We start from the raw sequence: 26,442 nt of genomic DNA on the forward strand, positions 1-26,442 counted from the left end.
GCAACACTGTGATCAGTGGTTCCCTACCCTAATACAGCAAGTGCTTAGATCAAATTTGTTTCCAATCCCCTCTGTTCTTATCTGGAATCTCAATCCTTCCTGCCCCATAGTGGGTGCCAAACAAAACTACTGTGGTTTACGAATGGTACTGCCCAGTTTAGTGCTCCCACTAGTTCATAGACGCTTCAAACATACTGCCGCTTGCTTTGACGCTTGCTTGCTCACCCACTCCCTCTCTGCTTTCCCCTGGGGTGAGATGGAAAGGGGAATTCGAGGCAAAAAAGGTAAACATCACAGGATGAGATAAGAAAACTTTACTGGACACAGCAATGAGGTAAGAAAACAAACATTAACAGCAACAATGTACAAAAGAGAGAGCGATTCACATGCAAAAATTCTTAACTGCAGAGCTCCACCGACTCCACTGCAACCAGTCCACCCTGACTGAAAGGAATTCCTTCTCCCTGAAGGTACCACCTCCTCTTACCAATGAGGTGAGGTGATACAGAATAAGCTCTCGGTCCTAGCCCCCTCCTCACTGTTGCAAAAATGAACCCTGTTCTAGCTCCAGCCAGAATAAATATTAACTGGGGGTCTCAAAAACTTCACACACAGTGCACATTTTGGTATTAATAACAATATATATCAATACATATTATTAACAATATGTTTTGTGGTGATATCCATCAATATCTAAACATATTTCTTTCTGTGAATAGGTATCAATGATGTGATGATGCAGGACACTTGGCATAGTGGCACCCACCACACTCAGTGTAAACATTTAGATGGTCAAAACTGGGTTTATTTACAAAGAATTTCATGCATGACAACTGACTCTTCAAAAATTATATAAAATATATTTAAGAAAAGGATGACATTGCATATTTGTATTAACAACAGTGAAAGAAGAGGAAAACACTAAAAAGCTTAACTCAAGCCAGCAAATAGTTGCACTGAGGTAAATTTACAAAACAACCAACTCTTGTTACTGATTAGAGCTAAACAGCAGTTCAAATCTCCAAGCCAAGATGTGACACCTGCAGAAGAGCCAACCACTATTCCTTGATATTTTGAAGTAGCTTTAATAAATGAGACTCAATAACCTGCTGAACTAAAGCAGAGAAAGAGATGAGGTTAGTATTTATTTTTTCTTTATTTTCAGAGTTATACTGTTTTTTCTAGCAGGTATCTGCTTGTTCTGCAATCATTTAATAAAAAAACAGACATGTATAAATTCACTCTGTGACTAAATCAGTATTCCTTCAAAAAATAAAAGCCTTATATAATGTGAAAACAATACACCCAGATAGGCAAACCATGTTTTTGGGGGTCATCAAGAGTTTTTTGGTTTGAATAGACTGATAGCACATGAAAAGCAAATTTTTAGCCTACAAAGAGAAAATAGGCAAAAAAATTTATAAGCAACTTCTTCTATGAAATACTTGGAGATTGAGCTCTTGAAGCAGTCTTCTATGTAAAGTCCTGTGAAGTTGTGCTGTGCTGGTTTCAGCACAGGTTTCAGCTGGGGTAGAGTTAATTTTCTTCTCACTGGTTGTCATGGGGCTGTGTTTTGGATTTGTGCTGAACACAGAGTTGATAACATAGAGATGTTTTTGTTATTGCTGAGCAGGGCTTGCACAGAGCCAAGGCCTTTTCTGCTTTTGGTACTGCCACACTGGGGAGGGGATTGGAGGTGCTTGGTAGGTTGGGAGGAGCCAGAGCCAGGACAGGTGACCCCAGCTGACCAAAGGGATATGCTGGACCATGTGACATCATGCTCAGTGTATAAAGTGGGGGAAAGAAGCAGGAAAGGAGGGGACATTTGTGGTGATGTCATTTGTCTTCCCAACTAACCACATAAGCCAGGCATGATGGGGCTTGGCTCTCCTGGAGATGGCTGAACACCTGCCTGCTCATGGGAAACACTGAATTAATTCCTTGGTTTGTTTTGCTTGTGTGCACAGCCTTTGCTTTCCCTATTAAACTTTTTCTCTTCCTGATCTCTCTGGTGGGGAAGTGGAGCTTGGCTGCTGCCTGCGGTTAAACCATGACACTGGCTCATTCATAAGCACAAGGCTGTGCTTGGGGAAGCTACACATAGAGTGCTGGGCTTACTTTTTGATTCCATTCATTTCTGTAATGGCAGACATTTCACAGCTTTCAAAATGACAGCAGCAATGAGGGAAAAAAAAACAACAAGGAGTCCCTTCTTTGCTTCTGGTTTCCATAACCAAGCCAGATAGTACAATACACTGATTACTGACTGCCTTCAAGACAAACTAGAGCTAGAGCTGATCTGAGTGAAGAATGTTCAGCAAACTACATAACATCATGCCAGTCAAGTAGGGTGATGGGTTCAGGCCTTACCTGAGTCATGGCTGCATCAGCCCTATGCACCATTATTTGTGTCCAGTGATACAGAGCCAGGTCAGGGACATTTTCTTACCAAGTACCTGACTTTCTGAAAGAAGAATGGAAGCTCCTACCCATTTTGGCCTGATGCCTTTAGGATTATTAAGACTTGTAGAACAGGTAACATGTTAAGAGCTGCAAAACCTCTACTAGGCCACTACAGCAGCTACATAAATGAGGAGCTGCAAAAATTAATTCTTTTTTCAAAGGGTACTCACCACTCCGATAGCCCAAGGCTACAGCCAAATCCATGGAATTATAGCCAGCATCTGTTTCTATAGTTGGATCAGCACCACTTTCTAAGTAAAACAGGGATAGAATCTTGTATTTCTGACAATGAGAACTGATCGTACATTATTAATGATAATTTGGTTTGGAGTGTCTGCTTACCAAGAAGAATTTTTACACATTTCACATGGTTCCCATGTACTGCATATAGCAAGGGTGTCCCTCCATTCTGCAAAAGCGGAGAATTTTCTCAGACACTTAATGATTAAGCAGTCTGCAACTGTAATTCCTTAACGTATGAATATGCTTCCATGTACCAGTAAGAGACTTCCTAGTTTTTTTAAAAATGAGATTCAGTTTTAGATCTTCAAAAATCTAAAGATTTCATCATTTTTGTATATTGTTCAAATGCTAAGGTCACACTTCTACAAGAAGTCACCATTAGTCTCATTCTCTTTCTACCATGAAGTCAGAACTAGTAGCATCAACTTCTATCCTATTATGGAAGTTTTGAAACTCTCAGGTATTTCAGAAGAGGCAGAACAATTTTTAAACTCAGGCCAGTGCTATGGCCAGTGCTTCAATTTTCTGACCAAAGCACTCTCTGACTAAATTCAAGCTAGAATCTTACCCAGTCATACTCATTGACATCTACTCCACAGTCGAGCAGCATTTTGACAATATCAGTGTATCCTTTACTGCAGGCCAGTGAGAGGGCACTTTCTCGCCCCTTGCCCAGAATCTGAGGATCTGCACCCTATTGAAATAAAGTATCAATTTAAAAAAAGAAGCAAATTCAAGGTTTTACACAGACCTTAACTTTAAAACTTTTAAGCTTGTAGCAGCATTGACAAACTTAGGAATGCAACACAAACTAAAAAGTAAATGAATTAAAAATCAATTGTGATTTTTTCCTTACATTCTGGAGGAGAAATTCCACTACTGCTATCTGCCCATGAGCTGCAGCCCACATCAGAGGGGTAAATCCTTCTTCATCCTTATGATTGATTAAATTTTCTGTTCAGAGAAAAATATATAACTTAGTAATCCTTTTCTCACTGCACTGTATCAGCTGGTGAAATGTGTTGATGGTAACATTTATTCACCAGGAACCAGTGTGACCTGTCATTCTCAACTTTAAAAACAAAATTCTGTCCCCAGTGGTGGTGGTAGTATCTCCAGCCAAGAAAGAAAAACACATCCAACTGACCAAAGAAAAAATTCAGCCTTTAGTTTAGTAAAAAAATTTAAGTTTTAATTGAAAAAATTTAAGTTTTTAAGCTCTATAATTCAAACTCTGTTTTTACTCAGAAAATTACAAGTTGCCTGTAATCTGGGCTTCACCTTTGCAAAGAAGATAAAGGATGTTTGAAAAATAAAGAGGTACATCTTGTATTACTGTAGACTGTTTTTTTTTTTTCAATAGAGTGAGTCACACAATTTTGTAAAGAATAAACTTGTGCAGCAATACAGATAAAACAATTCCATTCCCAACAAAGTTTGTGTAATCAATAAGGTGGTCTGTGAAAACAATTAATGTCTACATCGAGTGCAGCTGGAAGAAAAGAAGAACTTCTTTTAACAACTGGCTGACAAATATTTAATCTGTTTTATTTTTTTAAATATCTAAGTACTTTATAAATCCCATGCTTATCATAGCACCAAAATAAGCATTTTTAACTGCAACCAACACTCCAGAATTGATTTGCTTTTCATATACATGGCTCATTACAAAATATTTAGACTCAGTGACTCATTACCAGTTTTTCCAGTAACCATTTCAACAATGATGCACTGAGAGCATGGGTGATTACTATTAGTGCAGTAAGAATACACTATTAATGTTACTAAATTCATAAATATGTTAGGGAGAGCTGAAATTTTGTATATGTACTATGGACACACAAATGCCACACTATTCAGAATGTGTATTACTATAAGACTGCAGGGGTGAGCCATGGCTTCCATTAGCAACATGCAGGTCTTTATGCTGATTGATTAAATAGAATTGGAAAGCCATCATTAACAGAAGTATGTTTTAAATGATAAAGTAAAAATAAAACTAACTAAACTGCTGTGACAGAACTAACATATTCTTTTGTAGTACCAGGGATTACCTATATAGCTAGAGAACAGGGAGATGAAGGGATTTACCTACTGCTATTAACTTTAATGTTTTAATTTAAAATGCAAATGATACAGTGAGCAAGTAATAGATTGGTACAAAACAATAGTCCACATCTGCAAAGAATAGATACATCAAATGTCCTCCAATTTGTATCAGAATTGAGGACTTTATAGCTTTGGTGAACAGGTCAAACACAAGAGCATATAAATGGCCCAAAGAAAAAAAGAAGGCATTTAACCTCCTTCTGTCTCACCTTGTTCAATACGCGTGGCCAGATATAACATTTCTCCCTGAGCAGCCAGCTGATGAACTGATAAAGCTGCAAAATAGGAAGCAAAAACATGTATTACACCAGTTTTCATTCTGCTCTATTTAGAGCTGAACATAACATGTCCACTGGCTTCAGCAATACAGAACTTGGAATTGAGAGTGTAGCTGATTTCACTTTATGCTCTGAACTTACATCACAATTAAACATTGAAAATTTTCTGAAGAGTTTCATAGGTTTAGGTAATTTTTTATACCAATGCAGCAGTCATTCTTGAAAGCAAGGATACTTCCTACACTGACTCTTTACAAAGTAACATGCTCTCTTCACTGCTGTTTGGTCAGCAACCCAAGATTACTTTAAGACTGATTTATTAAATGAAAATAAACGAATTTTGATAAATTAAGCATGTTTAATTTAAAAACCACACTTGAATCATCAGAAGACCTGTCCTACTAGTCAACAAAGAAAGCCTCTAATGTGACTCTCACTCACTACAATGTGGAATAGATCAGACATTACAAAACTACAACTTGATATATAAAGGGGAAAACAAAGATTGCAGGGTTTTTTTGTTATTTCAGAGATTATGAAGAAATAACCTCCAATCCCACAGAAAACTGCATGGGTGCATAGTTTTGATAACTGCAACTTGGAGCAGGCCTGAAACGTAATCAAGAGGCTAAATGTAATAAACTATCCACATGATGTAGTAACAAAATTAGCTAATGATTATATTAACTGTAAATGTTCACTGTCCTCCTCCAAGTTACTACATGAAAGTTGAGTTTGCTCAGAAAGATGGCGTATTTTGTTCAGTGGCCTACGCTGCACCTCCCAATTAATTTTTTCCATGCAAGTAGCATTTTTCTTCAAAAAAAACTGACTTGCAATTTATAGAGAAAATAATTTACTGACAAAGTAAATTACAGCAAATTAATTTAAAAGTGCAATGCTTGACAATTCAGAAAAAAACCCCACCAGAAATAATGTTTCCTTGATTTTCAAGATCTGTGACAATCATGACACTTGTAGTATTGTATACTTACAATACATCTTAAGTATCCTGCAGCATTTACCAATCACCTAATTTTAATATGCACAAGTTCTCAAAACATGGGCATTAAGTACATTAACTTACAACTCAGAATCTAATTTTTAAAATTTAAAATGTATACGAAAGGGTTTTTCTGTTTTTTTTTTTTTCTTCCGGAAAATAAACTTCAGTCATTAATTCCATACATCAGGTGGATGACTATTTTATGGTTGGACCCATGTGAAAATAGACAAGACTATTTTTTCCTACCTTTAGGTTCATTGCAACACCAAAGAAAAAACTGCACAAATTTGTCAAGCATCCAACACAGAGTTCACAAAATAATTATTAATAGAAAAGCAGAAAGACACTTACAGTTTACAAGTAGAGGTGTTGTAGAGACTTCATTTCCCCTGTGTTTGTTAGTTAGTGTAGTTGATTGTTTTATTGGTGAGAAATGCTTAGTAGTTGATGGAGTATAAACATGTCTTACTTGGATACCAGGGGAAGGAGAAGTGTGGCTGTTGCATTCAGCTACATTGAACAAAAAACAGAGAGGATTTCAGTACTATTAAGAGCATTAAAAGCAAGCCATAGATTCTAATTCAAACTGTAAAGCACCAGTATCACAAAACCTTTAAAATCCATGTTAAGAAAGCTTTGTGACATGTTCTTTTCCCACTGTGTATTGTGAAAGCTGAAAAAAGGGCTGCATTAATTTCTAGCATAAAACAATTACGCTACTTCATACGTTCAATATGGCATAATGTCACCCAGAGACAAGTTAGTATCTAAATGAGGTAAGCCTTTGTCTAGATTTTTCAACATGCCTGGCACAGACTTATTATGTAAGAAGGTTCTACTTGTCATCTTCTTATAAACACTCTCCAAGGCAATAACATGATGCAGCTCTGGTCAGACATGCACTCAGGTACCTGCTCAGCCTTTGCCTGCTCCCTAACCAGTCCACTGCACAAGTGGAGACAACCTTCATTAACTTTCTCCACCAGGGCTCTTCTCACTCCTGGATAAAATTTTAACAGCATTATGAATGCCTGATGAATACTTATCCAGCAGGAAGATAGGTTCCACACTAACTTACATAAAATGCAACAGCAGGTCATCGCTTAGAATTCAAGAAGTCATTCACTACTGATGTGTTCCTTCATATTGACTTTTCTTGCTTTCTCCTAGAAGCTAATGGCATTTTATTACAGAATAAATTTATATGTTGTCCTGGCTTCTAATTCTTAAAAGTAGCTTTTGGTTTTGAGATTAAATACTTAAAAGACATATTGAAGGATTAAAATCCATATTGGCTTAATTGATTTGACACCAGTGTGCACCAGTAATTAATGACTAGAAGCTAATTAACACACACACTGAATTAACACCATAGAGAACTTAAAATGCATAAATAAAAACATAAATGCAAGCACAAATTCAGGGAGACTAATTAAAATAAGTAGAGTGTAACAGGAAACAAAATTACGTTTTGTGTGCCAATCAAACAGCTACAACTGACTGTATTGAATTAAGATTACCACAGATTTGACCTGTGTTCCCTGGATTTGCAGGACTACTTCTAAGGGATCTACAAATGTTACCTAAGAAAAGCTACCCTATTGCTGATGGGTGTAAATCTGCCACTCAGACCTGCAGCTCTGCTAGTGAGCACTTAGGGCAAAATCAAAAAAAGTTTGAAAACTACAACGGCTGAACTTCAGCCAATCAACACAAGTCAGTGAAACCATGAAAATTCAGAGGAGGCCTGTGTCTGCATTTGTTACAGGAAACAAGTCACATTGACTTCATGAAAAGATACACCACGAATGGTCTGAAATATGACAGCAAGTGCTAGAAACCACAATTGGTAAGGGGAAGTAGTGGAAGTCCTAATTTTGTCAATATCCTTAGCTGTGAAAAAGCACAGATCAATTCTGATGAAGCTGCCCAGCAGTGGTGGGATTAGCTGCAGGGACCAGCCCTGGAGCAGCATTTGCTTTTGTTAAGTGTGAAGCTACAGTAGCAAGCCCATTGCTAGGACCAGAGGCTTTGTACAGCCAGAGTGACAAAACACACGTGGCCTGTGTTATCTCTCATCACCCTCATGAAAAGATACAACATGTTGCTGAAAGTTACTGAAGTGTTCATAAAGTGCTTTCACTAGTGTTTTGTATAGAAGCATACTGCTGTAGGACATACCATACAGAAGCTGCTTGTTTTCCTAATTAGCATCAGCTCTTACTAGCTTAAAAGACTTTTTGTGCCCCTGATTTTTCAATTAATATAAATATCTAAAATGTAGTATAAAATTAATCTTGGAGAAAACTTTTATATTAATTATCTATTAAGTATATAACAAAAATGTTAGAAGAACACATCTTAGAATACTGACCAATACACATATAAGACAGAAGCTCTTTTTTTACAAAACATAACAACATGATGACACAGTACACAGATAATATTTTGTACCATAAATTCAACCTTTAAATAAGACAGATGCGACTTCAAGGTCAGAGTTGACTTGATCTTGAATATTTTTACTGTCCTCCTCATTCAAAGACTTCACAAATCGTGAGCAGACATTCATATCAAATCTATTGGGCAAAATGAATTTCATCCCCATGGTGACACTCTGAGCTGGGCCTTCCTCTGTGCTTGTGTCAATCTGATGCTCCACTTTAATGTCTGGCATGGGTGGAAGGCTGTAGCTGGTGGTACATTCTTCCACAATTAACTGGGCCCCGACATCTAAGTTCGTTGAAGATGCCATGATCCCAGTCCTGAACAAGTTTCATGCAAAAAGCTGCTTCATTGTTTCCAGCCAGGAGCAATTCTGGCCAGCCAAGCCAAATTTTCTGGACAAACTGCAACTGAACAGACATAACACTGGTTAAGAACATTCTGGTAAAACAATACATTAAAAAACCATCAAACTTTATTAAAACTTATGACATTTAGTTTGGTCAGTCAAAACACCAGCGAAATTTCAATCTTGTTGCTGTCGCCAAGTTAGTGACCAAAACCTCCATTTATGTTTCAGCACCTGGATGTTTAAACCGAACTGCATTATTAAGCCAGTAAGAGTTTCCTCCATGTGAAATGATGCTTCAGAATATTTGCCTAGTTGCAACAAAAAACCCCACACGACAACCAGATTTATACCAAGCTAAGAACAAGGTATAATATTACTTTATTTCCCAGAAACATTAGACTTGAGGGAGAAGTTAAAGCGACTTTAAGCTCCCTTATGTCTTTTACAACCCGAGTAAAATAAACCGCTTCTACCACACACGTAGGAAAAAAACCAAATCCCTTTAAACCGATAATGGCGACCCCAGATTACCCGTGGCTTGTTCACAGTACCGCGGGAAGTCTGGGACGGGGCCGCGCTTCGCGCGGCTCCCGACACGTCTGGAGCCGTCCTCTCTCCCTGAGCCAGTCCGTGAGGGCAGGCCCGAGGCCGAGACGCGCGGCCTCACCTCGGCTTTCAGCCGCCGCCGCCGGAAGTGGGGCCTCGCCGCCCCGCCGAGTGGCCGGCGGCAGGCGCGCTCTGATGACGCGCTGCCGGTGCTGCCGCCATCTCTCCTCGCGGCCGGCGCGGCGTGTCCCGCGTGCGCGGAGACCGGCGGCGCTTCCCGAGCTTCTCCCGCTGAGCACCCCCGGCCGGCCCCGCGCCCCTGCGCCATGGCCGCGTACAAGCCAGTGGTGGTCCAGGCGTGCCCCAAGCTCGGGGAGAGGATCACGCAGGACACGCTCTACTGGCGGGGATACAAGGTAGGAGGAAATGGCCCGAGAGTTCGTAGTTACTGCCCCAGAATGCCTTCTTTTACTACTTTCAGGCAATTAATTTTTTTTTTAAACAAGTACAAGTTAGTTTTTAAGCTCAGAACACATAACTAATGGGCAAGTTGTAACGCGTGAATTGGAAAAAATTAAAAGAGCAGCCTGTAGGAGTAGCCTGTCAGAAGTGAAACTCACTATCATTATACCTAAAAAACGTTTTGATTCCAATGGAATTCAGTTCTTTGTAGGAAAAATGGCTTTTATTTTGCTGTTTTCATACTCGATGGTGTGCTTATGCGTATTTAATGGTCTTTATCGCAACTGTTTAGACACCTGTTCAGATAAAGGAATTCGGTGCAGTAAATAAAATTGACTTCTCCCCAGTCCCGCCATATAACTACGCTGTCACAGCATCCTCGAGGGTAAGTGGCTTTTTTGAGGCTTTTATGCTGTTGTTCTTCAGCCGGTATCTCACCAGAAGATGTAATGCCCTCGTGTTTTGGCAGATCCACATCTATGGCCGTTACTCCCAGGAGCCCATCAAGACGTTCTCTCGCTTCTGGCACGCGGCGTACTCTGCCACTTACCGGGACGACGGGCGCCTGCTCGCCGCAGGCAGCGAGGACGGCAGCATCTCCCTCTTCGACGTCAGCGGCAAAGCACCGCTGAGGCAGTTCGAGGGTCATACCAAGTAAGGCAGAATTGGTTTGCTTTGTTTGCGCGCAAAAGCTTCTTTGCTGTATTTGCACGCCACACACTCATCACAGACCGGATGGTTTCACCTTAAAGATTGCCTTGTTCCAACCCCCGTGCCACAAGGCAGGAACACCTGGTGCTAGACCAGGTTGCTCAGAGCCCCATCCAGCCTAGACTTGAACGCTGCCAGGGAAGGGGCATCCCCATCTTCTCTGGGCAACCCATTCAAGTACCTCAGCAATATATGGTATTTATGTTGAATTATATTCGTATGTCTACTTCACATGTTACTGAAAATCTGAGTAAAACTGATTTACGTTGCTGACGACTGTCTCATGTAGATCTTACTGGAAAGTAGATTTAAGTTAAACTTGAAATGGGAGTGAGTTTTAAAAGAAATTCTAAATATGAATCAAGTATGTAGAAGAGTAAATACATTTTCTTTTTCACGTAGGCGTCTCTTAATATGTTGTGTAGATAGTCTTGTGAGTACATTGCATTGATAAGCACATTTTATTTGATGATGGTAGGAAAAGAGTTCTAAAATACGTCTAAACAAAAACAATGAAGAAATATGCCAGGAAAAGCAGGAATTACTTAAAAAGCTCCAAAAACAAAACTGAAAAAGTGCATAATGGTAGCGTGGGGTGAGGAAGAAGTTAGGTGTTCTGATGAATCAGTGACAAGAAGACAGTGGTAATGCTTCAACAGGTTTCTTCTGTGCTATGAAAAATCAGTGCGTATTTTATCTACATAGAACAACAAGAATCCCCCTTTCAGTGGGAAATAGCCAGACTGACCTTGAGAGTGTTTCTGTTTGAGGTCTGTTTGCAAATTGGGTGTTACATTCTAATGGCTGGGTTAACTGCATACCTGCGCACTCCTGCATTTGCATACCTGTGTGCTCTGCCAACATCTGTTGGGATATTATGGTGATAATGAAGACTTCAATAGTGATGTTAAAGGACAAGAAGATTGTTCAAAGCAGCCATACTTGAAATTTGCTGTTATTAAGTGAGGCTTTGTGAATTCTGATATTAAACACTGCACCTCTAGGTGAGAGTACTTTAATGATCTCTTCATACAGACTCTTTTTGAAACATGAATATATTTTAACTTTGGGTATTGTGGACTTTGTTTTCTAGGCCAGTTCATCTAGTGGGATTCCTGTCCGATAAATACCGAATATTTTCTGGTGGTGATGATTATTCATCAAATTTGTGGGATATTCCAAGTGCCACAGAAATCATCTCTTACAGTGAACATACTGACTATGTGAGATGCGGCTGTGCAAGTAAAGTGAATACAGATGTCTTCATAACAGGTTTGGTTTTATTTTTTATTTTTACTTCTTTTGGATTGAATTGAAGAAAAATGCTGAAAGACAGTTGTCGATACAGTAAGGTCATATTTATTGTATTTTAGTTATGAAGGATCAATCTGCCTGTGCAATGCCTACTTTGTTGTTTCCCTTTTTTTTGCTTGTTTTTTAAGCTTGACACTGATATTCTAGGGGAAACTGCAGGAGCTGCGTTTTAACATCTTTCTAGTTTAGTCTGTCAAGGTTAACAGAACTTTTGAAAGAAAATATTGTGAATGTATCCTTTGGCTAGGAGTGACTGAAATGTTGTACCAAGTTTCTGGAGCAGGACACTAGTCTGTACAGCCCGTAACTGTCAGATTCAAAAAGGTGGAGTTACTTGGAGCCAGTTGCTTTTGGTTTTCCTAGCAGTAGCTTTGTATCAATCTGTGGAAAACTGTGAAAAAAACCTAACATTCCTTTTTTCATGAGGCACAAGAAGCTAGGTTTCATCAGGGTGCTTGATATTTATTATTATAAATACACTTGATTAATGGAAGTGAAATGAAATGAAAACAAATTACTTTTACAGACTGACTTGTAGTTAGGGCTAGAATTAGAAAATTTGTTGCCCCAAGGCTGTAAACTAACCAAGGTAAATCACAAGGTGTTTTTACATGTATGGTTTAAAACTATTGCTATTAGCCAGGAACTCCTTTAGATTGTAGGATACAGCTATTTTAGTTCCTGAACTAGTTGAAATTATGCAACTGATTTATGCTGGTGTTTGCAGGTTCCTATGATCACACTGTGAAACTGTTTGATGCACGAACAAAGAGTAGTGTCATGACAATAGAACACGGCCATCCTGTGGAGAGCGTGCTTCTCTTTCCATCTGGTGGACTTCTGGTATCTGCAGGTAATTCTCTAAAATCAAATACATCAAATATCTCTTCGGTAGTGCTCATTTGAGGAGTACTTCAGCTACTTGCTTTTTGTGTGGTGTTTTAGTTTGATAATGAAATGGTAAGTGATGTAATAGTTGCATTTCTTAAATATTTTCTGTAGGAATCTGTTTTATGTGGCAGGTGCAAGTAGGGGTCTTTCCTTTTTGTCTTTGTTTTGATATTCTTGTAGTTTCCACTTCCCCCCCACCCCCAAAGTAATTTGTAATAACAAAATGCAGACTCTAATTGGCCCACTTCTAAAGTGAAGGAATTAACATACTTAGGTTTTGAAAGGATGGGACGTGTCTTTCTCGTCATGTTGACAAGCTTTTTTAGTCTCTTGTTGCAATTGTATCAGAGGTACTGTGTTGGGATCCATCCCCGTACAGGTCACCAACTGACCGTCAGTTTATCATCCTTCTGTAAGACTTTCATACCTTCTCTCTTTGAGTTCTCACGGGCAGCTCCTTGCAACACTGACTCCTTTTTTCTCTCTTCTGCACAGCCAACTGACTTCTACTCGTGCATGTCATGACTGCCTGACCCTTTCTGTCTCTAGTAGCACATACTAACCTTTACTGTCCCTAGCATGACCACCTGACCCTTGCTCCTCATAGCAGCACAGCAAATTGACTCCAACTCTCCTCTCAACGAGCTAATCCACTCTTTTATAACACCCATCCTTACTGGACCATCCTTATTGGACACAGCTGTGACCTATTAAGGCCAGGCCTGTTCCTACTCTTTGATAATTACAGCTGCAACTCCTCAGGGACAAGATTGCCTTCAGCACTATCTCTATTCTCTAACAATCCATCCTCCCACGGTACTGTAGCCCCATAGTTTATAAATTTTTTCTTTTTTTTTTGGTAATGAGTATGGTTGGAAAATGGTTGCATCATTCAGGTCCATTCAGAATGACCTTAAAAAAGAGCAGGCAGGCTTGTGCCAGGAGATGGAATGGGAGAGGATGGTGAGTAGGTACAGAAAGCTGTTAAGAGGTAAAGGTACCTGTGAAGGAAATACTGCATCACTCTGTGAAAACTTCTTCAGAGAAGTATAAATATGTACATATATAAGACCGTTTTGTATGCTTCCTCTTTACAGGAGGTCGATATGTCAAAGTTTGGGATGTATTAAAAGGTGGACAGTTACTAGTTTCACTTAAAAATCACCATAAAACTGTGACTTGTCTGTGCCTGAACAGCTCTGGACAAAGATTATTGTCAGGATCCCTTGACAGGTTTGTATATTTTGTGGCTTCCTTATGTTTGCATTCTTTAGGACTTTTTTCTTTGAAAGGTATTATTAGTTCACATCACTGTTAACCTGTGTATGGTTTTTGGGCTTTATTTGAGAGTATGTTTTGGGGCCAAGGTACCTACTGCGAAGCTGTCCCTGCTTTTGCATGGGTCTTGGTCTAAATGAGCTTTATAATGTTCCTTCCAACTCAAACTGTACCATGAATCTATGATCCAACTTAACCTTTTCCTCTTACTAATCTAAATATCAATAAGGATTATGTGTGCCATTTGGGCACACACAACTTTTTTACCTTGTGATTTGCCTTGGTTAGTTTCACATATGGGGAACTTCTGAGTAAGTGTTCAGTTTTTTAAATCTCTGATCTGATCTTTCCAGATCTTTGGAAGTTAACTATTCTTAACTTTAAATAGAGTTTAAATATCTAAAAATGTATTAGTATTTACTTTTTAAAAGCCTGGGGGTTGTGTCTCTCTGCTTTTGCTTCTTGTACCCAAGAGTGCTTGTGAACATCACCTCTTCACTTTTTTGTTTGGTTTCAGTTGATGAGTACTGGTAGTTGTTGTCCTGTCTCTGAGACATTAGAAATACGAACTGATCTGAAGTGACAGTGGATCTGTTTTCCTCCTTCCTCCTGTATTTCCTTGGCTACCTCAGGCTTTATAATTACATAACACTAGATTTTGTCCTTCTAAGATAATATTTTGTTTTCCAATTCATTAAATATTTCATGCTTCCAACCAAATCCTTAAGGGGCAGCTGGATACAAGAATTGTATGGATTTACTCCCAGATACTGCTAGTAGATCTTGTATTTAAAATTTAAGAACAAACTTGAAGAGATGCTGTCTTAGTGTTTTCCTAAGATGCATTTCTGAATTCAGATAGTCACTACAGCTGCCTTCAATTTCTTCTTCTGTTTTTGCCCCTTTTTCACCTTTTTTGAGGTAAGAGCAATCCTGACTTGACTTGTGGATACCTTTTGACAGAACATTACTGTTGCAGGAGTAATACTTAAAAAGCTTAATGGTAGTCTGAGGAATGCATTGTATTAATACTCAGTTTCCTTGAATGATCTGTAGAAGATGAGAGTGATGAAGTTCCTGTAAAGTGACTACAGTAAAGCTTTACTAATAATTTTTTATCTTTACTCTTCTGTGTAGGCATGTGAAGATTTACAGTACTACATCCTACAGAGTGGTCCACAGCTTCAATTATGCAACATCCATCCTCAGTCTTGCATTGTCGGTAAGTGCATTAGAAGTCTTCCTAGACAAGTCACTAAAGTAAATAATTGTTACTTTCATGGCTATTGGGTGTTCCAGAAGAATGCTGTACATGCAAAGTAGGGTTGAATATGTTTCTCCTGCGTGGCAAACACTAAGAGGTTTTAAACGTAATAGATTCAAATATCATGTTACCTGACTAGATCAGTACAATGTCTTGTGTTTATGAATGATAGTGTACATCATAGGGAAAGTATTCACTTTAGAAGGGAGGTCTTTTGACTTTAAGAAGATTGTACTCACCTTTTACCTTTCAGGAATGCTGTGAGTCCTTTCACATGGCAGCAATAAAAAAAAGTAGTTAATTTGTTGAGAAATTCAGAATAGGGTGTGAACTTGCTTTAAAAGTTGGTGTCAGGTTGGTCTGAGGAAGAAAGAAGAAGGTTGTGAGCATAAACAAATTTGTTTGTCAAGGCATGTCTTGGAAGCAGACAGCAGAGACTCTTACTCATCAGAAGCATTTGATTTCCAGTGGATGTGATCTACTGGCCAGAAATTTGGAGGGTAGCACCAGGTTTTAAGCAATACTGTTGTCATGTGGTACCCCCTTATGTAGTCTCTGAAGGACACGTGAATGGGCCTGTGAGGGATCTTTACTACCTTTGCTACTTTACTATTGTCCTGCTCTGCTGGAATGTAGGGGAAGGTTATGTGTAGGGAGTGTCTTAATTTCCTACCATATTACCTAGGGAGCTGAGCTAAAATAAACTTGGAGTTTTTTTTCTTTTGAAGTGAAGAATCCATAGCCTTTTAAGACCCTATGCAAAATATGCAATACCTGTAGTTCAGCATCTCTAGAGTGTGTATAATACATCTTTTGAAGCTTAATCTTGTTTTCTATTGATTAAACCGTTTGAATTTTAAATGGTCATATGAGAACATTATAATGCCTTTACTGAGCTAAATCAAAGGTGGGTCTAATATCAGACGCTGCTTCCAGCTGTAGCCAGCCATAAGGAAATGCGTATAGAAAACTAAATGCAGGGCAAGTGTGTTGATATTCTCCCATATCCCATTTTTAGATGAGAAATGAACTCATCAAAGTGTAGTTTCAGTGTAATTCAATGAATTTCTATTGCATAAGCTTGTTCAGTCTCTCCTTGAGCTTGATTAAACTTCAAACCTTGTCTAGATTCCTTGACAAGGAGTTCCACATTTCTGATACCTGTGTGAAGAATTGCTCCCTGTTGTTCCACTTGAATCTTTATAAGCTTCAACTGATGCCCTTAAATGAGCCATTCACCAGCTAATCTCCATCTATGCCTGTCATAATTCTGTAGGCTTTTATTATATCCTATAATAATAGAGTGGTTTGGGTTGGAAGGGATATTAAAGGTCATCTAGTTTCAGCTCCTCTGCCCTGGGCAAGGACATTACTAGATCAGGTTGCTGAAAGCCCTATCCAGTCTGGCCTTGGAACACTTCAAGGTATGGGATATCCACAATTTTTCTGGGTGAAATATATACTCACTTCGTTATATAAGTGAAATTACATATACCAGTGACTGATGTTTTGAACAACTGTCAGTTGTTTCTCAAAATCCTGCTGTTCAATGGTAGCTTTGCTTTCTCACAGGTTCTGTTCATGCCTGCTGTATGGTATCTAATAGCCAAAGGTAGTTGTATGCTGTTGGAAAAAAAACATAACCTTTTAGTTATAGAAGGGTGTTAATGCATAACTGGGCTTGATTCACTAGTCACTCTATAATGTTGCTTATGAGCATAGCCTGGAAGCTGTCCCTGCTTTGAACAAAGTATTCTGTCATGGAATTCTGTCTCAAAGAGGTGCTTTCCACCTTAAGTTATCTATGATACTGTGATTTGAACCTTATCTTGAAGTAGAAAAATATGATAGAGCACAAATAAAACACTACGTCCTAACTCTGTGATTTCTTTGTGCTAGCCTGAAGACGAAACCATAGTTGTAGGCATGACCAATGGGGTGCTAAATGTTAAACACAGAAAACCAGAAGAAAAGAATGAAGACTCTCATAAGAAGAGACAACCAGCATATAGAACCTATGTGAGAGGAAGAACTTACATGCCAAAACAGGTATGATGTGATAAGAAAAGATGTGCTGAAATATTTCTAAAAAATTGGTTTATTGGAGAAAGGGAAGGGAGGGAATATAAAAAATTATTCATGGTAATGTATCTAATCAATTATGTGAGTGTGTGTGTATTTGTCTTACTCTGAACTATTTTTTTTTTTTTGTTTTGAATTCTAGGAAGATTTCTGTGTCAGTAAGCCTGTAAAACGTGTTTTGAGAAAATACGACAAGCTGCTCAGGAGCTTTCAGTCTTCCAAGGCTCTTGATGCAGTACTGGAGGTGAGACACTGGTTTTTCTTCTTGTCAGAGTTTTGTGCTGCCACCTGATGTTCATTTTCCCTGTGTGGTATACTAATTTTATTTTAGTGTATAACTAGAAAGGTGTCTAAGTTGGGTTCCATTTTGGTTTTGCTGATACCAGCACTTTGTTGTGTGTAAAGATGTTGCTTTGGTACTAAACTCTTCTTATATGTGTTCAGCCACCCATCATGCTTCATACCCCTGAAGTCACAGTTGCAGTCATGCAGGAGCTGCATCGCAGAGGAACACTGAGAAGTGCACTTGCAGGCCGAGACGAGAAGCAAGTTAATCTCCTGCTTACCTTTGTGGCAAGGTATTATTTTAACATGAGTTCCCTCTGACTGTTTTGACACTTCTGTTTCCTAATAACTTGCCACAGAGTTTCAACAGATCACTGGTAGAACACTGGTACTCCTGTACTCTCACATGCCTTTTCCATTCTGATACCAAGGTTTTGGGATAGGTTTGAAACAGTTTACCTGTTAGCACAGAATGGTTTTGCTGATGAGACAAGATACTCTAGCCTTAGTCTGTTATTTTCTGTCTCCTTGATGAAGTTTGTATTTTTATGTACTTGAGGCTTTTTGACACTCCAGCCCCCACTGCCTTCCTGAAAGGAAGAGGGTAAATACCACATGTATGGGTTTTTTTGACTTGCATCTCTGACTGCTTTTCTGTGATGTCTCTTCATCAAGAAAAATTTGTCTGTATGCCTGTGTGAGAAAGCTGCTTCTTGGTGGTGGAGTGCAGTTGACAAAACCAGTAAAAGAGGAATGTCTTCTAATTTTGCAGGCGTGTGATTGAGCCTAGATTTACTCCTGTGCTGGTGACTGTTGCTGATATGCTCACTGGTAAGATAATACAAAAAAGATTGTCAAAGCCATATAGCTAGCTTGCAAATGAGATTGAAAGTGCTACAGTTTTAAGAAACCAAACCTTAATGGCTCTCTTTATATGTGTGGACTTGGTGTCAAGAGAATGATCCAAAAAAGATATATTTCCAGATAACTTTGACCACAGTCAGGATTTGATTTGCACAGGCTCCAGGAAGCTCCTCATGGTCTCCAAGTACCTTTGATACTTCACGTTTCTGTGTTTACGTGGTACAAATATCTTTCTTTTATTTGGTGAGATAAAAATAGCATTTGAGGTCATAAAAACTTCTGTTCCTGTTAGTTTGGCATACTCCTGCTGTAAGTACATACAACTTCTGCTTTCAGAACAGACAAGGTTAAAGTTTCTTATTTTTTCGGAATGTTGAAATTCTGCTAGAATTCTTAAACGTATCTCTATCTAATATAATTTTTGCAGTTTTATACATCTGTAGATTCTTAACTGATATTTTTCTTTACAGACATTTATCAGCCTGTGGTTGGGCAGTCAGCAATAGTAGATAAACAGTTCTTGAAACTTCAGCAAGCTATCGGAAAAGAAATTGACTGTCAAGAAGAACTACTAGAGGTTTTGGGAATGATGGATACACTGTTTGCTACTTTTACTAAGAAAAGAGATACGTGTCTAGAAGAGAACAAAAGTAATGGTGTCACAGAGATCATTGAAACAAATAGGAATTTCTGACACCCATCTCAACAAATTGTCACAATTGTGAACTTGAAAGACATGACCTGTTCTCCTGGTAACTTCTTATAATAGTGACTTTCAAAATAAGCCTCTCTATGTTGAAGTTCTGTCTTTTAAACTGTGTTGCTGAATAGGATTGATTACTGAAGATAGAGAAAGAGGACATTTTCAAGGTTGTCCATGCAATATTTTTCAAACAATTTAGTTTTAAAGAATTTTATTTCAGAGTTACATTTACATGGGGATTTACATGGCCTCATTTTTGGTAGCTGCAGGGGTGGCTTCTGTGAGAAGCTGCCAGAAGCTTCCCTCATGTTTGGCAGAACCAATCCCTGGTGGCTCCAAAGATGGACATGCTGCTGGCCAAGGCTGAGCCAACTAGAAATTGTGATAACAAAGTTATTGTGCAGTTGTAATTGCGGCCAGAGAAAAGCAGAGTGAGAACATGTGAGAAGGACAACCCTGTGGACACTGAGGTCAGTGAAGAAGGAGGGGCAGGAGATGTTCCAAATGCCGAGACTCCCCTGCAGCCCATGGTGAGACAGCCCTGCCCCTGCAGCCCATGGAGATCTGTGGGGAATGCAGAGATCCAACTGCAGCCCGTGGAGGAGCCCACGCTGGAGTAGGTGGATGTCTGGAGGAGGCTGTGACCCCGTGGGAGACCCATGGATGATAGTATAGGGATAAAATGTTTCTAAAATCATGGGATATTCAGGGGAGTTGGAAAGAAAGGTTGGGCCTGGTAGGCCCTGGGAAAATGTTGGGCTTTACTGGATCATGTGAAACTGCACCTGTATAATCATTTAATGAGTAGGATAAATGATAAGGTTGTTAAATGTGATGATTGTTTGGTAATTGGGTATGATTGTTGTTCCATCATAACAAGAATAATGAGAAACGATGTTTGGGGATTACAAGAATCCATGCTTGGATGAGATCAATGTATACAATAGAAGAATATAAGTTTAATAATTAATATGTAGTTATATAACGGTAAGCGTATAAAAACATGTTCATCCTGAGCCCATGTCGGAGTCAGATTTGGGTCTGTACCCCTGACACCCAGAGTTCTTCAATAAAAGCACCTGCATATAATCATTCTGTGATTATGTGTTTCTGAACGCTAACATTCTTGGCAAACCAGGTGGGACCCTGTGAGTGCTTCTGAGCGAGTTCGCGACCCGATCACGCTCCAGCTGGCACTGAGGGATTCTCGGGAAGCCCATCGGCCGCGACCGTCTCCGGTGCTCACAGTGTCCCTCTGGAGAGGTGAGGTGCTTTTACTCTGGTCTGGTACCTGCCGATAAAGCTCAGCGAAAACTATGCACGGTTGGGTTAAAGGAATTCCTGGTATTGCCTGGGCGCCATCCATTAAGACAACTGCAGAAGCATTGCAGGCTCGGCATCTGTGGTGTATTGTAGTGGGGGTGATGATAACGAATCAGCGACACCGGTATCTCATCGGACTCGGTCAAAGCTCGCCCTGATCCTGTCTAAAACAGGAAGAAGCGGGCAGACAAAAGCAGATTGTGATTGCCCCCTTGAGACAAGGAGTAGGAACAGAGGGGCCGGTGTTTGTAAAGGTACCTTTCTACCTTGCGGACTTGGTAATTTGGAAACAATCAGCTGGGACTCATAGGGAAAATCCTTATAAAGTGGCAAGGATCATGAAAACCCAGAATCCAGACTGGAGTGATATACAAGTAATATTAGATACTTTAATGGATTCTACTGAGAAGGAGAGGGTGGTTAGGGCAGCCAAGGAAAGAGTGAGAGAAGATATCAGAAATTTGCTGGTGACAGGGATTCTAGATGATAATTTTCCAACCAAGGGTCCAGGGTGGGATCCTAATACACCCGGGGGTATGCAGAGGCTAAAGAAATATCGGAAGTGGGTCCAGAAAGGGGTTCAGAACGCTATACCTAAGACTATTAATTGGTCTAAATTGTATGAGGTAAGACAGGAAAAGAAAGAATCTCCTACTGCGTTTTTAGAAAGGCTTAAGGAAGCAGTGAGAAAATACACAGATCTCCAATTAGACACAGAGCAAGCGAAGATTCAGCTTGCCCTCATTTTCCTGGGGCAGTTGCAGGATGATACCAGGAGAAAATTGCAGAAGTTAGAAGGGGGGGAATTAAGGAATCTGGGTAAACTACTTGAGGTAGCCTGGCAGGTATACAATAATAGGGAAAAGGAAAAAAAAAAGGCAGCAGCAAAATCTTTTAGCAGTAATACAAGGAAAAGGGAACCCAGGTTTCAGAGGACATGGTAGAAGTGGTCGTGGACTGGGTAGGGGTGAGCTTGGCCGAGGATGCGGGGGAACAGTTATGCCAAGATTAGGGTTAAATCAATGTGCTTATTGTAAATTGAGGGGCATTGGAAGAATGAGTGCCCGAACTGGTTTTATCAAGGCAACCAGTCCAACCAGGATCAGGACATTTCAAAATTAATGGTGCTGGGAGAGTACAGTAGCTGACTAGAATCGGAGCAAAAGTCAATACAGAAGCCTTTAGTAACTATACAACGGGGATAAAGAAGTAAAATTCCTGGACGATATGGGGGCCACGTATTCTGTACTAAATGATTTGAAAGGGGAAACTGGGGATGAAACAACGACAAGCGTTGGAGCCACAGGGAAGGAGGAAAATTGGCCATTCTTGCAACCCTTAGATTTGTGTTTTGGGAACAAGGTTTTAATGCATGAATTCTTATATGTGCCTGAGTGCCCAATTCCACTTTTAGGGAGAGATTTATTGGCAAAACTTGATGCAGTAATAACCTTTGAGGGGAACTTTAATGAAAATACCCAAGTCAAAGGTAGGACAAATTGTAATGATAAAAGAAAAACCAGTTCCTACCATCCCTGGGGAAGTAGAAGATGCAGTAATTCCCTCTGTATGGGAAACAGATATACCAGGAAAATCTAAACTAGCACAACCACTACATGTGGAATTAAAAGAAGGGGCAAGGGCTGTGCAGGTCAAACAGTATCCCATAAAATCAGAAGCATGCCAAGAATAGTAAAGATCATTGATAAATTCTTGAAATACCAAATTCTAGAAGAATGTGAATCGGAATATAATACACTAATATTTCCAGTAAAAAAACCAAATGGTGAGTACAGACTAGTGCAAGATTTGAGAGCAATAAATGAAATAACTCAAGACATCCAGTGGCTGCCAATCCCTACATGTTGTTGATATCCATAGAAGAGATATATAAATGGTTTGCCATAATTGATCTAAAAGATGCCTTTTTCTACATACCCCTTGACAAAGAAAGTAGGAAACTCTTTGCCTTTGAATGGGAAAATCCAGGGAATGGAAGAAAGACCCAGCTCACCTGGATACGGCTCCCCAGGATTATAAGAACTCACCGACTATTTGGCAGCCAACTGGCGAAGGACCTGGAAATGTGGACCAAAAGGGGGCAAGTACCGAGAGACCAATACCTGTTGTTGCAGTATGTTGATGATATAACTACAGAAGAAAAAGCAACCTGCATTGTTGCCCTGATTTTTAAAAGTGTTAAGTTTTCTTTTATAGTTCTTTTGAAAGTGTTGAAGTTCTTATAAATCTTCTTTAGCCTTCTGATCTGTTTATATATTTCTACTGGAGTTCTCACACACTGTTTGTGTAAATAATGATTGTTTTGCATTCTTCTTTGTAGGAGGAGAGAAATGATAGACTGTTGGTTCGACTACTATGGTTGGAGAGGTAGTAATTCCATCCTCCAATCCACGGTCACCTCTGGAATTCTATAAATACTAGATGTTCGAATAAAACTTTCTCTTTTTTCTCTTTTGAACTTACCAATTGTCTGTGTACTCACTTCGTGTCCAGTAGCGACACTGCATAAAGGTAACAATTGAGATTTTAAATTCACTGGAAATGGAAGGATATAAAGTATCCAGAGAAAAGGCACAAATTGCCCGGCAGACTGTGATCTACCTGGGCTGTGAAATCTCACAAGGGCAGTGAAAACTGGGTCCTGACTGTATTCAAGCTATTTGTGCTATTCCAGAGCCTCAGAATCTACATGAGCTGCGAGTCTTCCTTGAGATGGCAGGGTGGTGTCATCTGTGGATCATGGACTAATGGTGAAACCCCTGTAAAAAGCCCAGAAGACGCAGCCATCCACATGGGGCAAACTACAGAAAGAAGTCTTCCTAAAATTAAAAGAAACGCTGATGACTGCTCCATCATTAGGGTTATCTGCTCTGACTAAAGACTTTCAGCTGTTTGCACATTAGAGGCTGTGCCTAGCACTGGGAGTTCTGACCCAGTGTTTGGGAAGCTGGAAAAGGCTGGTGGGCTATTTTTCCAAACAACTTGACAATGTAAGTGCTGGATGGTCTCCATGTCTGTGGGGAGTTGCAGCTACTGTGATGCTGATACAAAGATCCAAGAAGCTCACTATGGGAAGGCACATAGATGTCTATGTACCATACATGGTAACCACTGGTTTAGAGCAAAAAGGGGGCCATTGGCTATCTCCAAGCAGGATGATGTCACATTAAAGACAGCTAACCTTTTGAATCCAGCTTTGTTTCTAGGTACCACAACTGAAGAAGGCCCATTAGAGCATGCCTGTGTAGAAGTAATAGAGTTCACCTATTCGGTGAGAGAAGACCTGAAAGACATCCTGCTAGAGCAACCAGAATGGGAGTTATTCACAGGTGGAAGCAGTTTCATGGAGAACGAAACCAGATATGCTGGATATGTGGTAACAACAATGAGTACAGTAGTGGAGGCAAAAGCATTACCACCAAATACATCTACCCAGAGGACAGAACTGGTTGCCTTAACCAGAGCACTAGAATTGAGTGAAGGGGAAAAGGGTAAACATGGACTAACTCAAAATATGCTTTTGGAGTTGTGCATGTACATGGAGCACTGTGGAAAGAAAGAGTACTACTGTCTTCTCAAGGTACACACATTGAACATCAAGATGCAGTCCTGCAATTGATAAAAACAGTACAAAAACCTAAACAGGTGACAATTATACACTGTAAAGCACACCAATAAGGAAGCTCCAAAATTTGTGAGGGAAATCAAAAGGCAGACTGGTTGCTCAAGAAGTACAAACAGCAATGGCATTGATACCTTAAAAACTTAATGTATCTCAATTCAATTTGCCTCCAAAACTGAAATATTCAGTAGAAGATGAGAGATTGGGACATTTGCTAAATGCACAAAAGAATTCAGAAGGGTGGTATGTAACTACATAAGGGCAAATAGTGGTACCCCCCTTGAAAATGAGAGAAGTTTTACAAATTAAACATAATGAATGTCATTGGGGTGTCTAGGTGTTGGTGAAATTGCTAAAGTGAAATTTAAGTTTGGTGCAGATGTTAACAATGGCAACATCAGTAATGTCAAAATGTGAGATCTGCTTGAAAAACAACCCAGTGGCTAGGCGACAGGCACAGCTAGGAAGGATTTGGGTAGGAATAGAACCAGGAGACTATTGGCAGGTAAATTTTGTAGAATTGCCAAGAACTCTAGGATACAAATATCTGTTAGTGGGGGTTGACACATTGTCTGGATGGCCAGAGGCCCTTCCCTGTCACACAAACCAAGCAAAATAAACAGTTAAGTGATTACTACAAGAAATCATTCCCAGATTTGGGGTGCCTCTAGGGATATCATCAGATAGGGGCCCACATTTCATAGCCACAGTAGTAAGAGAAGCAAGTAGATTGCTGGGAGTAACTTGGGACCTCCAGACACCATGGAGACCCCAGTCAAGTGGACAGGTAGAAAGGATGAATCAGATACTAAAGAGGCAAATCAGTAAAATATGCCAAGAAGCCAAACTGCAGTGGCCTCAGGCTTTACCAATAGCACTGTTGAGGATTTGGATAAATCTAGGAGTGGGATGTCAGTCAGTCCTTATGAGATATTGTATGGGAAACCATATGAATCTCCTGAACCTAATCCAAATGTACATGTCATGGGAAATCAGGAAGTATATAATTATGTTCTGTCTCTTGGGAAAACTTTAGACTGGTTTTGGAGTGCCCTTGTGTGGAATAGGCCGCTGACTCTTGAGAATCCAGTTCACGACATACACTCGGGAGATGATGTGTACATTAAGACTTGGAACAAAGAACCATTAAAAGACCAATAAACTATTAATTGTTCTAAATTGTATGAGGTAAGACAGGAAAAGAAAGAATCTCCTACTGCATTTTTAGAAAGGCTTAAGGAAGCAGTGAGAAAATACACAGATCTCCAAATAGACACAGAGCAAGCGAAATAATTAAAAATTATCAGGTACTGTTGACCACTTTTACAGTAGTCAAAGTGGCTGGAGTGGATCCCTGGATACACTAACCCAAGTGAAGAAAGTCTGTCTTGGACAGTGGACTGCACAAACTGTAGGACCAACAAAGCTGCAGATAAGACGTGTTTAACTGTTTCAAATGCTATCAGTAGTTGTGCCAATGCTCATTTTATGGTTATTAATGTCTTGGGGATGTAGAATGCAAAAAGATCAACTAACCACTCTTCATTCTAAAATGAAGAGGGAGGTACAGGCAGAAACACAGGTGATAAAGGGTTCCAATGCAATTTGGGCTGAGAATGTAATGATTGGATTAGTCAAAGACTTTCCCAAAATGCAAAACACCAGCAGAATAACTGCCTGTCTGCCAATACCAAAGGCAGCGGGAGACCCATTAAGTTGGTAAATCATAACGTCAAAATTACCTGAAATACAAAAGAACAAAACAATTACATGTAAACAGGTACCGGAGTTGAGACTACTAGTCAGAGAAACCTGGAAAGTAACAGGGGAGTAGGAGTAGATGAGGCCTCTGAGGAAATGGGACTGTATTTTAAGTCATGGCACAGTAGGACAAATCATAGAGTGGTGGGTTAAAGATCAAGACATCGCAAATTGGGAATGCTTCTTGCCACACTATAAAAAGATTAGAGAGAATATCACAGAGACCACTCTGGTGTAGAAGTGCGAGGAAGAAGGTTGGAAAGGTCAAATAGAGCCTTGGGACACTCCATGAGTATACTTCAAAAATTCCAATACATGGCAAACACCCCCGTGGTGCATTAAATGAGAAGGCTCTGAGAATGAAACAGATCCAGCAGCAGCGAACATTGCCACTAGTAGTAGAATGAAGGCAGACAAAG

At 39.7% G+C, this 26,442-nt stretch overlaps 2 protein-coding genes across 5 annotated transcripts; one reads left to right on the top strand and one right to left on the bottom strand.

Moving 5' to 3' along the window:
* Positions 1-299: 299 nt before the first annotated feature.
* Positions 300-9,622, bottom strand: ANKRA2 (ankyrin repeat family A member 2). Of its 2 annotated transcripts, none has more exons than XM_053968760.1 (9): positions 9,448-9,622; positions 8,566-8,954; positions 6,451-6,609; positions 5,025-5,090; positions 3,563-3,660; positions 3,275-3,400; positions 2,806-2,872; positions 2,634-2,714; positions 300-1,114 (listed from the first exon to the last, which is right to left on the bottom strand). In XM_053968760.1, exons 2-9 carry the CDS (start codon positions 8,852-8,854, stop codon positions 1,059-1,061), a joined length of 942 nt encoding a protein of 313 aa, XP_053824735.1. In that variant the 5' UTR covers positions 8,855-8,954; positions 9,448-9,622; the 3' UTR covers positions 300-1,058. The 2 variants fall into 2 exon arrangements, with proteins under 2 accessions (XP_053824735.1, XP_053824734.1); XM_053968759.1 differs by having other exon boundaries at positions 9,428-9,622.
* A 58-nt stretch (positions 9,623-9,680) lies between these two features.
* Positions 9,681-20,385, top strand: UTP15 (UTP15 small subunit processome component). 3 transcript variants are annotated; one of them, XM_053968757.1, is made up of 12 exons: positions 9,682-9,858; positions 10,197-10,289; positions 10,374-10,558; positions 11,709-11,887; positions 12,657-12,782; positions 13,918-14,053; positions 15,236-15,320; positions 17,262-17,411; positions 17,587-17,688; positions 17,889-18,022; positions 18,502-18,560; positions 19,064-20,385. In XM_053968757.1, exons 1-12 carry the CDS (start codon positions 9,769-9,771, stop codon positions 19,285-19,287), a joined length of 1,563 nt encoding a protein of 520 aa, XP_053824732.1. In that variant the 5' UTR covers positions 9,682-9,768; the 3' UTR covers positions 19,288-20,385. The 3 variants fall into 3 exon arrangements, with proteins under 3 accessions (XP_053824730.1, XP_053824732.1, XP_053824733.1); XM_053968755.1 differs by having other exon boundaries at positions 9,681-9,858; positions 10,197-10,558; XM_053968758.1 differs by lacking the exon at positions 10,197-10,289.
* The last annotated feature ends 6,057 nt before the right edge of the window (positions 20,386-26,442 follow it).

The sequence above is a fragment of the Vidua chalybeata genome, chromosome Z, assembly GCF_026979565.1.
Source record: "Vidua chalybeata isolate OUT-0048 chromosome Z, bVidCha1 merged haplotype, whole genome shotgun sequence".
NCBI classification, from domain to species: domain Eukaryota; kingdom Metazoa; phylum Chordata; class Aves; order Passeriformes; family Viduidae; genus Vidua; species Vidua chalybeata.

Bases quoted from the DNA above. Each gene is read 5' to 3' on its own strand.
- ANKRA2 (XM_053968760.1), bottom strand. From the start codon at position 8,854: ATGGCATCTTCAACGAACTTAGATGTCGGGGCCCAGTTAATTGTGGAA. The intron at 3,661-5,024 runs GTGAGACAGAAG...TTCTCTGAACAG, and splicing joins GGCCACGCGTATTGAACAAG to AAAATTTAATCAATCATAAG. The intron at 2,715-2,805 runs GTAAGCAGACAC...TGTTTTACTTAG, and splicing joins ATGTGTAAAAATTCTTCTTG to AAAGTGGTGCTGATCCAACT.
- UTP15 (XM_053968755.1), top strand. From the start codon at position 9,769: ATGGCCGCGTACAAGCCAGTGGTGGTCCAGGCGTGCCCCAAGCTCGGG. The intron at 15,321-17,261 runs GTAAGTGCATTA...TCTTTGTGCTAG, and splicing joins TCCTCAGTCTTGCATTGTCG to CCTGAAGACGAAACCATAGT. The intron at 18,561-19,063 runs GTAAGATAATAC...TTTTCTTTACAG, and splicing joins TGTTGCTGATATGCTCACTG to ACATTTATCAGCCTGTGGTT.